The sequence below is a fragment of the Leptinotarsa decemlineata genome, unplaced genomic scaffold (assembly GCF_025532065.1).
Source record: "Leptinotarsa decemlineata unplaced genomic scaffold, Ldec_3_MD MMD2_tig00026314_RagTag_RagTag, whole genome shotgun sequence".
Lineage (NCBI taxonomy): Eukaryota > Metazoa > Arthropoda > Insecta > Coleoptera > Chrysomelidae > Leptinotarsa > Leptinotarsa decemlineata.
The window spans coordinates 9,148,341-9,163,313 of NW_027412684.1; the positions used below are offsets into that span (position 1 = coordinate 9,148,341).

The window sequence follows — 14,973 nt, forward strand, 5'->3', positions numbered from 1 at the left end:
TTCTCTTCCTACATACTATCATAGAAAAAAATATGTTTTTATATCAGCGAATTGAGAAATACAATTTTTTTGAATAAAAAAACAGAGGTGAGTATTTCTACGTCAGTAAATAGTTGAATATACCAAATCACAAATGAATAGTGCTTATAATTCTTTGTTTGAACTTTTGAAAAAATTCCATAGTAAAAAAAATCAGTTGAAATATGTTTTTCCGTTAACCAGCTCTCGCCTCCCTACATACAGACGACAACCCTCAAAAGTCGAAACTTGTGCGAGCTAAGGATTAATGAAGTCTCACATTTTAATGTGCGATTCCCAGGACGGGTTGGACAATAGGCAGTGAAAATGGATTGTCCGGCCTGTCGGCTCGAACCACGATTTCACCTAGCGGTGAAGACTTTAACGCGGATTTGTCGATTAGATAAGTAAGAAGCTACTTGTCGAATGAAATGATGATGAAGACGAATTTGGATAAGCTTCCAGATCAGGCCCGCGTGCCAGACCTTGTCGAAGGCTTTTTGAATATCTAGAGAGATTGCAATAGTGCAAAAAGATGCGTTGATGTTTTGGGATATGTGGGTATGTAGTTCGACTAGTGCGTTCTGAGTGGAGTGTTCGGTTCTGGAACCATGCTGGTGGGGAGGGATAATGCTGTGATGTATGAGGAAGTCATTCAGACAGTTAGTCATTAGTCGTTCCAGTAATTGGCCCAGGCAACTAAGCAGGCTGATAGGTCTGTATGAGTCGGGATTAGTGAGATCCTTGTGGGGTTTTGGAATTAAGATTGTGTTTGGGAAGTAGGCGTGTACAAGACAAGCATCGAGGATGTGTTTGAGGAAAGGAATTGCGGAATCGGGAAGGTTTTTCAGTACTCGGCGGTTAACCGAGTCTGGGCCAGGAGCGGTATTTCTACCGCTGTGGATAGTATTGAGGATGTCTTCCTCACTGAATGGGGATCTTAGGGGGCAGTTGGCATCGAGGGGAATTAGACCTGGGTGCCTACCCAGCTGTGCAGGCAATTGCTGGTGAATGTGGTTTAGAAAAGGGTTATCGAAGTGAGGGTCTTTAGGGAGACGGAATGTTTGTGCGAGATTTTCGCGGAAGGCTTCTGCTTTGTCGGAATGGTTGGAAATGATGTTACCGTCAATCACAAGGTGACCGTCGGTTATCCGTTTTTGTCCAGTGAGGACTTTGAATTTGTTCCAGAAAACCGTTCTATCTCGGTAGTCGAGTTTTTTATTCTCCTCCATCCACCTTTTCTGGGTGAATTGGTTGATGAGGAGACGTATGCGAGCGTTAAGACGGTTCCACTTGGTTTTTAGGACTGGGTCTCTAGTTCGGACGAAAGTTCTGTAGAGTTTACGCTCGCTTTTGATGAGAGTTATGAGATAAGGTGGAAGTGGGGGTTGATCGATTCGTCTGGTTGTGTCGGAGTGGATAAGTCGTCTGATTCAGAAATAATTTTTGAATTGAGTCAATTTGTGCGTCAATTTGTCTGGGATGGTTAAGTGGAGGAATGTCAAGAGAAGAATAATGGGGAGGTGATCCCACGTAATAGTGTCACCGATATAGGCCACATCATCGACCACCTCTATCAGACTCTCAGAGCACAAGATGTGGTCGATGATAGATGCCCCACGGTGGCTCAGATACGTCGGGTCGGGACAGAAAATTCTGTAGAGATTGTGTTCGAGTAGGAGGTTGGCTAGAAGACGGCTGTTGGCATTGGAGGTAGAATCTCCGAATTGCGTATGTCGAGAGTTGAAATCTCCTGTTAGAAATGCTTTGGGGAGAGAAGAGGTATATTCGATTAATTCTCTGGAAACGGATTGAGTTGGATGATTGTAGTAGGCTATGATATTTATGTTACCGGTGTTGGAAAATAGGTCGATCGCCAGGCAGTCGAGTTCGTATAGGATAGGTGGAAGGTTGTGTTTTTTGTAGGCTAGTCCTCGTTTAGTTAAGATAGCGATGCCTCGGGAATGTTGATCTTTTGGTCGGTGGGTAGTGTTGAAACCGGAGAAGTTGGGAGGGTTTTTGGTTAGTGTGTCGGTGATACAAAGGATTTGGGTCTCTTGGATGTGAAGGAGAGTTTTGGTATGGTGTCTTTTTCTACTGAGGCCCTGGGCGTTTACAGTGCCGAGGATTAAACGCCCATTATCCCGTACTGTTGGACAATCAGCCATTAAGTTCTGCTACCAAATCAGTGAACGTAAAGTCCACTTTGTTGCCACTAGCCGTGGCGAAGAGGGAGTGTCCTAGTATTGTCTTGCAAAGTTCATTTGTGAGAGATAGAAATTCGCTTCTCATGGCAGGCATGAGATTGAGGAGGAGGGTTCTCTGAATTTTAATTTCAGCTTCAATTTGCTGAGTGACAGGGGTGATGGATTTTGGTGTTTCGATTTTGATTGGGGCCACCTCTTTGGGATTCTTGGGGGCTATAACCCTTATGGGGCACTTTAATGAGAAGGCGAGATGGTCGCCTTCACAGTTAGGACATTTCGGGGTAGAAGTCTTCGAGCATTTAGTTGGTGGATGGGCCTCACCGCAGTGAAGACATTTCGTTTTGTGCTTGGGACATTCCGCTGCTGAATGTCCCGTTCCACTGCATATGTTATAGTACTTTGGGATGGGAGGAAGCGGATTGATATTTGAGGCATCGCAATCGTCGGTTCGGCCATATATATTGACTCCGTGAGTCAAACAGCGTGTGTACTGTAGGGTTGCAGGTTTTCTTGGAGGTTATCCTCCAAATTTTTAGTACTTGAAGTTTAGCGGCTTCTAGGAAGCCGCTGATTTCTTCTATGGAAAAATCAAGGTGAACACCCTTGATTACGTATGACAGGTGGGGCTCTTTGGGAGCTGAAGGTTGAGAGTTTCTAGGTCTAAGATCGATAACTTTGATAGAAGTGTGACCTGTACGGTCACGGAGGAGTTTATGGAGTTTTTCAGAGGATTTATTATTATTTGATTAAGATTAACCTTAAGCTCCGTGATCTGGCCACGGAGGAATTCGTTGGAGTTCAATAGGTTGAATAAGGCCCTTTGACTAACTGGGTCATCGGGGATTTCTCTGATGTTGAAAATATTGGTGAGATTTGGCAGCGAAACGAACGTAGTGGTTAGAGGGGGGTCTCAGTAGGTTCATGCTCGGGAGACGAGCCGGAGAAAGAAGGTGAAGGATTAGTAAAAGGAATTTGGGTGCGTTTTTGTTGGTGAGTTTGTCTCGCCATTATAAAAAAAGGTATACGACCTGTTGTTAGTTTGCTTTGATGATAATCCTGGTTTTGGCAGCACCTCAGGGTGCTACCTCTGGCACTTCACTGAACCTTTGCCTTTCGGATTAGTCTCTATCGGAAGAGTTTGTTTATAATAATCAGTGACTCCTCACGCAGGTAGACCATACGAGGTAATTCTTTGGGTTCAGGTACACTCACTTCACTTCATTTACACTTTTCACTTAAGCCGGCCTTCACTCGATGAAAGCTGACACTAGGAATGTCGGATCGAGAGTAGACAACAAGTTTCTAAGTTTTCTTTTGGATGGACTCAATAATGAAATGCTTGAGCTAATAGAGTTGGTCAAATGTTACACTGAAGATGAAACACCTATCGTTGACTCTGCTTTGAATTTCAACCAGAAGGATATACTCAATCAGTACACCAATAAGAGACACGAATCCAACCACCATCAATCGACTAAAAGAGGAATCATCAAGACTCTATTAGACCGTGCTTTTGGGCTCTGTGATACGAAGGAAGGTCTCGAGAAGGAACCAAACATCATCAAAAATGATCTTCAACGGAATGGCTACTCCAAAGCGATGGTAGAAAAGACTTTGGCTAAAAAACAGCAGGAGCCCCGCAAGGAAGAGAAGCCGTCACAACCAGTGCTTGCACTTCCCTACATCAGAGGATTTTCGGAGAGGATAAGAATAATTGGTTCCAAGTACAATATCAGAACCTATTTCAGATCCGGTAATACTATCCGTAGCAGCCTCACGAAAACCAGGCCACCAAACGCGGACTGCGATTCCAAGAATTGCATTTACCAGATACCCTGTGAGTGCGGAAAATCCTATATTGGTGAAACTAAGAGGCCATTGAATGTTCGCATTGCCAAGCACAAAAAGCACACACAGTGAGGGGGAAACCAGCAAATCAGGAATAGTAGACCATGTTTGCACCCATCAGTGCAACATCGAGTGGTCCCAAGCTGAGATCTTGCACAGAGAGGAACATTGGTTTAGGAGAAAATTCAAGGAAGCCGCATACATGTTGTCCAACAACGTATTCAGCCAGGCTAGCATAGAAATACGTAACATATGGAAACCCATCATCAAGCGAAAAATGGCCAACTCCCGACAAAACTGTCATCTCCCACGGAACCAGTGAAGCGGAAAATAGAAAGCAGGGATAAGTGAAAGTATTTGAACGACCTATAAATAGTCATCTTTCGGAGGAATCAGTCCAGTCATCACCCGAAGACGATTGTAGATACTAACAATCGAAACGTCGTGAACTAACGTGACTTGGAATCTCTACACTTTTTATTTTTAATTTCTTTTTTCATTCCTTTATTTCCATTTTGTTTTTATTTATTCAATTGTTCTATTTTTACTTGTAGTTTATTTCACTATTATTTCATTTCAGGTTTATTTTGCTTAATATAATAATTGTTATTTTCAGCTATTCATTTTCAATTCTTCTTTTTTAGTTGTTTCAGGGATTTCAAATCATTTTATATAGTAGACAATGGAAGTCCGAACTAGTGAAATTCATCATGAAACATTGCCAATCACCTTCAAACAAATAAGAGACATCTTTGGGTTCAACTAAAGTCGAGCATTCATCGTACTGGAGACCACATTACTTTGAGAATCTAGCCTTTTCTCACGCTGCCACTTGACATTGAGAAAGTAAATACTGTCAGAGAAGCGCTCAAGGTACTCGTCTCCAAAACTTCGTAAAACTTCGTAAAAAAATAATGTACAGGTCCAAGCGTGGGAGCAAATAGTGCTCTGCAAACTTTCCGTTATCCTCATATTGCATCTGAAGTTTTCCGAATACAGCCGGCTACAACTGCTGTCTAAGGTACGGCGATTCTTCGATCAAGATCGTACAGGGAGGATACGTGCCGAAGGCCCAGGAAACGCTAGTTCCTTATTTGCTGTTCTGAAGGAGAAGCGGTACAATCCGATCTAAATAACAAGGGACAAGGTTGCTGTGGTTACGTAGGGTTCATCGTCTGGGGTTGTGTGGACTTTTTGAGTTTTTATCGAATTCAATTTTTTGTTGGTTTTAGTGGATTTATCATTCCTTTAGTTTGTTGTAAAATAACTTATATTTTTTGAAATTGATGGTAGAAAAAAAATTTATTACAAAATCTATGAAACATACTTTTATTTCCACCGGTAATAAGACAGTAACACAATGAATAGAATAAAAAATACACCAACTATCCGCGATTGAAGTTAGATTTACAAAACGAAACATGGAATAACATCTATGAAGAGAATAATGTCAATATAAATCGTTAAATATTTGTCAACAAATTGAAGTTTTATATTAATAATAATACCATCTATAGTCCGTTCATAATTTGTTGATAGCTCACTGCAAGTTTGACCCTCATTAGAGAACTGAAATACAGAGAGGACAGCTTATATGATATAATAACAAAAACCAAACTAAAACTGGCAGTTTAAGATGTTTTCGACTAACCCACCTTGTATCTGAAGAAATACAATACAGCTATAAAACTTTTAATCCGATTATGTAGGTATTTTGAGTGGAAATGAGTGACCAGTGTCGTAGAGTATATGATTAAAACATTAGTTACTTTAATTAAATAAATATATTAATATTCTTAAACTGTAGGTACTGTAAACTGTATTTTAATTTTAAAAAAATTTCTTTATTTTATTCAAAAATAATAAGTTACTTGCAATTTGTAAAAGATACATTTATTTAATTAATACCTATTTTTAAATGATATAAACTACGATTACTTACAAAACTATTCAAATTCAAAATAAACAGGATCATCTTCGGAATCCGAGTCGTCTTGCAGGTTAATAATTAGCGGTTGTGTCTCTACAGTTGCATCAATTATATTGTCAAGATCCCACATTTTTTGTTCTTCTTCTATTGCATGTCTTACTGCATCTCGCCAATTTTGTTCTGTAATATGTTGTAAAGACTCATATAACAATTCACGTACAGCTTGTATTTTATATGACATATTTTTTCTAGCCACATAGCTTTTCATTTGTGCCCAAATCAGTTCAATTGGATTTAATTCGCAGTGGTAGGGTGGAAGTCTAAGGACTGTGATGTTTCGTCTTTCCGCCATTTTGTCAACTACGTATTTCTTGAACTTAGATTTGTGTTGCCGGGCAATTTTTAAAAGTTCTGCTTTAACCATTCCATCTTCGTAAGGCAGGGACTTATTCCGCAGCCAGTCAATGATATCCTGTTTCTTCCACGCAGTCGTTGGAAGTCTTTCAACTAGTCGTGAATGATAAGGTGAATGATAAGTAAGAGTCAAAAACGAAATTAATATTAGAAAGAAATGGATAACACAAGGAATATTAACATTTATATCACAAAAAAATGATTTAATACAAATGTTCACGGAATAATCCTGACGGTGAACAAGAGTTTATAATAATAATAATAATAATATAAGTTTATTCAAATAACCGATACAAATATGAAAATCATCAAATAAAACGAATAAACGAGAATACAAAATCACGAAGCGTCAGTGGTGAGACCGTTGCTTGTATGTGATAGATTAACCTAAATATAATTTATTGTAGTTTTAAGACTAAAAGTGATTTATTTACCTAAATATAATATTATTGTAGTTTCAAGACAAAATTTAATTTAATAGTACAAATCATACAATTTTATTGATGTGTACGTCACGTCACGTCACGTATATATTATTGAGATATGAACCATATTTGGTGTTGACATAGTAGGGTGTATTATCATAGTCGGGGGTATTGTCATAGTTGGGTATGTTGTCATAGTTGGCATCAAAAAAAAGTTTTTTCATAATGAAATAAAGAGAAATCAAAATAAGTCCAAAGCTCTATGGGAATGTGTAGATGAAGTATGTAACAGAAAGGGACCACAACGATATGTTGATGAAATTAGATTGGAGAACCAAAATATGATTCATGAAAAGCTAGAAATTTCAAATGCATTTAATGAACACTACAGCGAAGTAGGGTACAAACTCGCAAACAAAGTTGATACACCGATAGCAACACGGCAGTCAATTCGAGTGAGTGAACAAATCACCCCCGCTTGACTACCGACCGACCATTTACCTATATAAATAGTTTATTTAAAATGCATTCCGAAAAAAACATTCTCAGTTCTGCTGACGACACAGCAATCTTTTATAATGCAGAGACATGGCAAGACCTCAAGATGAAATCAGAAATTTCAAAAACATCATGAAATGGTTTCAATATAACAAATTGACCTTGAATCTAGAAGAAACAAAATATCTACCATTCACCTCTTATGCCAATAAACTACAGAACATAGGTCTATTAATCATCAATCAAAACTTATTGATTCCAGAAAGTACCTCAATTAAATACCTTGGCCTGATGATCGATCGACACATGAACTGGGATTCACACGTATTATATCTAATTAAAAAATTACGAGGATTTTTGTTTCGCTTCAAACTATTGAAACAATGGCTCGAAATTCACTATATGACTACTTTATTTTTGTTTGGTTCAATCGCAACTCTCTTATGGTATTATAGGTTGGGGAGGTATTAGGGATACCCACTTGAGATGCCTGGATACTTAAAAAAAATATATAAAAATTTTGTGACCTCTTATTTGAAGAAAGTAATGTCCTAGATACATGGCAGCTATACGGCCAGAAGATTATTCTGAAAGTCGTCGAGAAGAAAATAAAAATGAAACCAGTGGAACGCATGTATAATATCCGTAGAAAAGAAAATACATTTTTAACTCCTAGATGCCAAACATTGGTAGGTCAAAGACACTGAAATTATCTTGGCCCAAATATCTGGAGCATAGTACCGAAAAAAATACAACTCATTAATAAACAAAATAAATCCAAATTCAAGAAAGAACTGAGAATTTGGCTCAGAAATTCTGATCGAACTCTGTTTCTTCAAATTTTTAATCAGCACACTTTCTAAAAAATAAAACCCCCTGTAGAATGAACTCAATAAGAAATACCTAATTTCAATCCCATCATGTCCTTATGTATTTCATATTATGTATATAGTTTTTCAATTCATTATGCCAATTTATTTATTTTCATCAGTTTATATCTATCCACTGTACCTATTGTATTCAATTCATTATAGTAAACAGTTTATATCTATTCATTGTATAGAATACTCTTACATACATATTTTTTAGTTTAGTTATAGTTTAGAATTTGGCAATATCACGCACAAGGAACATTTTTTCGAAAATGTTGCTTCTGTGATGCCTACGTTTATTTACCGAATCTCTGTTATATACATGTGATCAATATTGCGAATAAACATTATTATTATTAAAAACGTATTAGATACTTTTGCCTCACCAGATGCAAATTGAACATAAGGAATTAGGTAAAATGCAATGTATATAATCTATAGGTATATTTCTTTCGTTTACTTGCAATGCGATGTCTTAAATTCAATTATTCAAACAGCATCTATTTCAAAACAAATGAATAAATACCGTTTCAAAATGATAAGAAGAAATGCCAGTTTTGGTCAACTTCCTCAAAAAAAATTATATATTTCTCTCCTCCCTTTTTTCATTTGCTATACACTTTCTATACCTACCATATTTTTCAATTTTAATATTTTCACAGGCTAAACTCAATTTCTCTCCCTTCTTTATATTTACAATAATAAGACAATAAAAACTCCTCGAGGAGGCTGTGAATTTTCTCGCAAAATATTTTTGACAATTAAAATTGTCAAAAACTTTCATCAGTTGAAAGATAATGGAAGAGAAAAAAGATAAAAAAGAACCACAAGTGAAGAAAAAAAGGCTTGCCTTTCCCACAAGGGGCTACTATGCGGAACTGTTGACCGATTCGGACGTCAATTACAGAAACAAGTATGATCTGAACGGAGCATTCAGGAAAAGCAAACTAATATGGCAAATGAAAACCGAAAAACATACTCCCATCATTAGACAATTGACCGCTCCCTGTAGGAGAGCTTTTCTGGCCCCCGCCGAAAGATGGATGACTTTCGAGGAGGATAAACGAATTGTGAGTTTATATTGAAGCTTGACAATTATTTTTCATTATACATAAAACTAATTGAGAGGATCTTTACTACTCCGGGAAGCCAGTTTTCTATGTGACCGTTATTGGTTTGCTCTTTGACATTTTCTTAGTCATCAAGTAAAGCCTTTGAATTTCTTTTGCAACTTGAAGCAAATTCTGTATTTCCTCACTCAACGCCTTTTCATCCAATTGTTCGTTGTTCGTAGGCGTTGTCTCGTAAATTCATGACATTTCCACGTTCTCTGATTTCTTCAACAAACTCGTAGGACCTATCTTCTGAGTACAATCATTTGTACCATTCCTCAAGTTGGGAGAGACAGTTAAGCAGCAAAAATTTAGTCTTGTTGGATCTAGCACATTTTCATCTAGTACTTTCAGAATGACCATTTGGCTCACTTTCGTTTCCTTGTCTGGGCTCTTCCATTTGCGATACAATAATCCCACTGAAGCCATTAGGTCTTCACAACCGTGACATACTCTGATACTTACTGCCAATATGGAGCCAGTTTTTTATCTCATCCATATTAATATCTTTTTTCTAAGTCGTTTTCATCGCATCCATGGTCAGTAGATTGAACGATTCAGAATCAAGTCCCACAGTTGAGGCTCGTATGGATAGTCAAATTTATTCACTTTGGAGCGTGGGTTCTGACACCTATATTCTCATACTCGCCAGAATCAATTTTTACTCTTTTCAACCTTAGTAAGCAGATAGTCTTTGCTTTCTTCTCTCGGGCATTTGTTGGATGTTATTGGATATATTTGTCATATATCCTCGAAACGCGCATCCATGAACTACTATGTTTAGATCTGAGAAAGTCTTCTTTTCACTCTCCGTTAGGTGGATCTCTTTTTTGTATACTTTGAGAGTTTTGTCCTTTTCAACACGTCATCTGTAGATGCCTTAGTTTTGTGACGTTATCTTCTCTTAAGAAAATACTATTTTCCGTATGATTGACTCAATTTGGAGATTGTTTGAATAACATTTTTCCCATTACTAAATTCCAGCGCAGCCTCAAATGCAACATTGATGGCTGTGTGCTAACCTGGCCTAACCTAAACTTGCTTGATCTGATATTTCTCAATATAAACCTTGTACTGTTCCAAAGTTTTTTCAACTATTGATATCTGCTTCAGTTTTCCTATATGTTTGTTCTTGTTACAATTCCAGATCGTTCACAATAGCAGGGAACCCACAATGCAAAATGGAGATTCACTCGAGCGTCATTGAGACATATTAGGTTGCAAAGCTTAGATGATGAGAAGAAAAAAATGTTAAATAATATATACCTTTTCATCGGTGGGGGAAGCGGCTATAGATTTTTAAATATGTAAAAAAAATACTGTTCCATGGACATACTCGAGCGCGTCAGTTATTGATAGCATCAATGTCCTACGTATTTTTAATAATGTTGGTATGTTAATCTGATCGTTTGCATGATGTGGGTGGTTGAACGTAAGGGTTAAAAGTGGAAAGAAAAAAAATTTAATCGAGCGCGTCAGATTATCTGAGGGGGTGTTAGATGCAACAAAAGAAAGCTCTCATTCAATAATCTGACGATTTCGATCTGACGCAAACTCGCGGTCATTATTTTGATGTGCAAAAAAAATTCGCGATTTTAAAATACTCAAGCGCATCAGATTAAGATATATATATGGTTCATCTTTATGTTTCAGACGTGCTGTCTCATAATCTGACGATCATCTAGAGGGATTCGCTTAATCTGACAAAAACAATATTTTTTTTTAAAATTCATTGAACTTGAATAATTGAAAAGCTCAGGAAATAGCATGCAAATGAATAAGTGTATGTTTTTTAAGTAGAATACTTGTATTTATAAGAAAATAATTTTAAAAAAATGCTCAAAATAATTTAATTTTTTATAATCAATTAATTAATCAATGAAGAAAAGAGAAATGAAACTTTCTATGTTTTTTACCACTTTCATTTGTAACTAACGTTACTGCAGTTTCGTCCTATCAAGACATTTTCAAACTTATATATTGTATAAGTTTGAAAATGTCCTTATAGGACTTATAGTAACGTTAGTTACAAATAAAAGTGGTGAAAAACATAGAAAGTTTAATTTCTCTTTTCTTCATTATGATTTCCTACCACGTAGTAACGGATACATCCATCAATTAATTGATTAATTAATCATCATCTTCGTCTTCATCACGAACGAGTCTCTGTGATCAGCTTTGATGGCAACATAATTCAGAGTGGGGACGGAGTGAGGGAGTAATAGATAGAGAAAAAGTGAATAGAGAATAGAGGAATAGAAACTCGGAGAGGGAAATATAGGTATCACATAGCTGCACGCATTAAATTTTATCGACGAATTTTTGTTATTTCGGCTTGCGGAAATCGTCAGATTATATATTTTTCGTTATCCTTGAATTATTTCCTTCAATATAAAAAAAAAGATTAGCTACGCTCGAGAATGTCGAAATGACGTTATTTTTTTACAACTTTGCTGCCCTCCCGTTTCTTTACGTCACTCTCAAATTGTCAGATTACTGGAATATACACTTTTCAGCAGGTACTTAACTCACCCTACCTCAATCTGACGCGCTCGAGAATTTCTGATCAATTTTTTTTTACTAATCTGATCCTTTATCCCTCACAGGCGGCCTCATATATGGGGCTCATATTTGGTGGAGGTACATAACTGGGTACAAGGTATCCCCCTGCATATTAATCTGCCGCGTTTTGATAAATCTCGAAATCCCCGCTTGGGCTCTTTTATTACAATTATTTTAACTTTATACATTAGGTCGGGAGCTTCGGGATTCCCTCTTGCGTTGGTGCAGCTGATGCTCCTAGAGAAACTGTCTTCATTAAAATCGGTGAACCCTGAGCAAGAGAAGAGGCGATGGTTGGTTTAGCTGGAGTTGAACTCCAGCTGTTCACCTCTTCATTCAATTTTTGTTAACCTTTTTCAAGACCCGTTTGTTGATCTTTTCTTACTCGTGTTCAATTTCGCTTACTGCGTCTCTCTTAAAGTCTGACTTCATAATAGATTTCTATGATGTCATCTTGCACTTCTTTGAAGTCTTTGGCTGATTCAATCCAATTGTCAAATCAACCATTTCTCTTGTTACTCTTTGTGGTCACTTGTGCTTCTGGTACAATCCCAACAGACAGAAATGCTTCGATAATTGACTGTCTCGCTCAATTTATCTTTGCCGATTATTCGAAAAGTTTCAAAAAATCTTTTACTTTTCATTCCACAGAGTTTTCCAGTCGATACATTCAAACCCAAAGTACAACTTCAGCACGAAGTGATACCGAAAACACTTCCCAGAAATGTTGCCATTGAAAGACGAAGACGAGAGTATCAGGTAAGGTTCTTCATTGCCTTCAGGATAACCTAAAAATACATGAGCAGTAATTGTATTCAGGAAATAGAAATTAATATTTTTAGAAATTACCGTATATTTTCATTCAAAACATTGTTTACCCAAAAAATACTATAAAAACTTATGTTACAGAATATTTAGAAATTGATTTTCAAAAATTTTGAAGAAATAACTATCGCATTTTTTCATAATATGAAATTTTGTTCAAAATTTCGTATAACATAGCATACATAACTGAAATTATATATTTTTGAACAGGTGAATTAGTGCCCGACTCACGATCGAGAGGTCGTGACTTCCATCTGTACCTCGACAAAATATTTTTCTCGAAAGAATTTATCTAGTTGAAGTTGGAATGATTCTACAACTTCACGGATTGTGAGCAGCCATGATGCATTCTAGGTGGCTTGGGTATTTATCAACATTGCTTACCCAGAACACGAGGCTAATGATCAAAGTAGTCGATGCCGTTGACACCATAAAATTTATTTTTCAATTATCCTAAACTTTGTTTTTTGATTTCGTATTGGAGGCTCCAACATTGATAACTTTGAAAGTATTAAAACAATTCAAAAATAAACTGGGGCTCTATAAGCCCTACTACAAAGTAACCAATTAAAATGTATAAACCCATAAAATCGAGGAAGAAATTGTTTGCTTTAAGATAGGGATGATATAGTGCTATGAATATTAGAGTAAATTAGAGAAAATATTTCTACATAACATGCGAAATTTGAAAATTCACCTTATTTTTTTAACAGACGTCGTATGTCGTATGTTTATGTATGATACCTAATCATTATTATAGTGTTCCACGATTTTTCTACGGTCTCAATATCAAATAAACGATTTATAATGACTCGTTTCAATGCAATGTAGATAAATATTTTTTGTATACATTTTTGTATAGAAAGAACATTGTAGTTTCTTGAGAATAAATAATTGATTATTTTAAGAAAAATCTGGTTCCTTCATGCCGTTTTCTTACAGAGCCAATATTTGGAAGACGTTCTGATGAATGCAGGAATCACTACGAGGGATTTGCTTCCAACTGAAGTATTGACTGAGCATGTAAAAAACGAAAAATCTGGACAAATTAACTGGATAAGTTTCTTACCGCTGGAATTGTTCGATAACGAAGATTTTGATATAAGGTGAGGCTAGTATGTTCAGATTAGTACTTTTGTATCCATCGTTCCGTGATGAGTTTCAAAACGGTTCTATTGTTTTTATTGTTAGTATCCATTGTTAGTATCCACAATCGACTTCGGTGATGACTGGACCTATTCCTCCCACATCTGACTATTTATAGGTAATTCGAGTGCTTTCACCTATCCCCTATTTCCTCTCTACGCTTCATCGGTTTAGTGGGAGGTGGCCGTTTGACGGGAGTTGATCGTTTTCAGCTTGATCACAGGTATCCATACATTGCGTATCTCTACGCTAGCTTGGCTGAATGCATCATTGAACAACATATATGCAGCTTCTTTGAACTTCCTTTCAAACCAGTATTCCTCCCTGTGGATGATCTCAGCTAGGAAGCAATTGATTTTATATTGATGAGTCCAAACATGCTCTACCACTCTCGATTTGCTGGTTTCTCCTCTATGCGTGTTTCTCTTGTGCTCGGCAATACAAATTTTCAATGGCCTCTTAGTTTCACTGATATAGGATTTACAGCACTTACAGGTTATCTGATAAATGCAATTCTTAGAATAGCAGTTCGCGTTTGGTGGACTGGTTTTTGTGAGGCTCCTACAAATGGTGTTTCCGGATTTGATGCAGGTTCTGATGTTGTACATGGACTCTTATCCTTTCCACCAATCCTCTGGCGTAGGGAAGTACAAGCACTAGTTGTGACGTTTTGTCTTCTAGTCTGTTCTAGTCTAGTTCTAGTCTGTTCCACCATCACTTTGGAGTAACCATTCCGTTGAAAATCTTTTTTGATTTTGCCTAGTTTATTCTCATGACCATCCTTCGTATTACACAGCCCTAAAGTACAATCCACTAGAGACTATTGATGATTCCTCTTCTGGTCTATTCATCGTGGTTGTATTCATGATTCAGATACTATCTGTCTCACTTAGAGTCGGTCTTCTTCACCAATACGTTTAACAATAGCAATTCGTTGTGGACTTTCTCCTTTATTGTGAAGGTGATGGAAGGTACGTTGGTAGCCGGGCGTGAGTGCTTTGTTCACTCTCTCAATCGACCGATGTGTGAGTCGGTGGTTCAAGCCACAGGCTGAACGATCGATTTTCACTTGCTATTGTCCAACCCGTGTTAGGAATCACACGTTGAAAGGTAAGA

The 14,973-nt window shown here is 37.1% G+C and overlaps 1 protein-coding gene across 3 annotated transcripts in view; it reads left to right on the forward strand.

Annotated features, from left to right (window-relative positions):
• The first annotated feature begins 8,952 nt into the window (after window positions 1-8,952).
• LOC111506098 (dynein axonemal heavy chain 1) overlaps window positions 8,953-14,973 on the forward strand; it is a 290,072-nt gene continuing 284,051 nt past the window's right edge. For 2 of the 3 annotated variants that reach the window (XM_074181740.1, XM_074181741.1), the window contains exons 1-3: window positions 8,954-9,282; window positions 12,538-12,645; window positions 13,654-13,817. In XM_074181740.1, the coding sequence (XP_074037841.1) occupies window positions 9,010-9,282; window positions 12,538-12,645; window positions 13,654-13,817 (545 nt within the window). In that variant the 5' untranslated portion in view covers window positions 8,954-9,009. Of the gene's footprint in view, window positions 9,283-12,537; window positions 12,646-13,653; window positions 13,818-14,973 lie in introns of all 3 variants that reach the window. The other variant, XM_074181742.1, reaches the window with a different exon arrangement.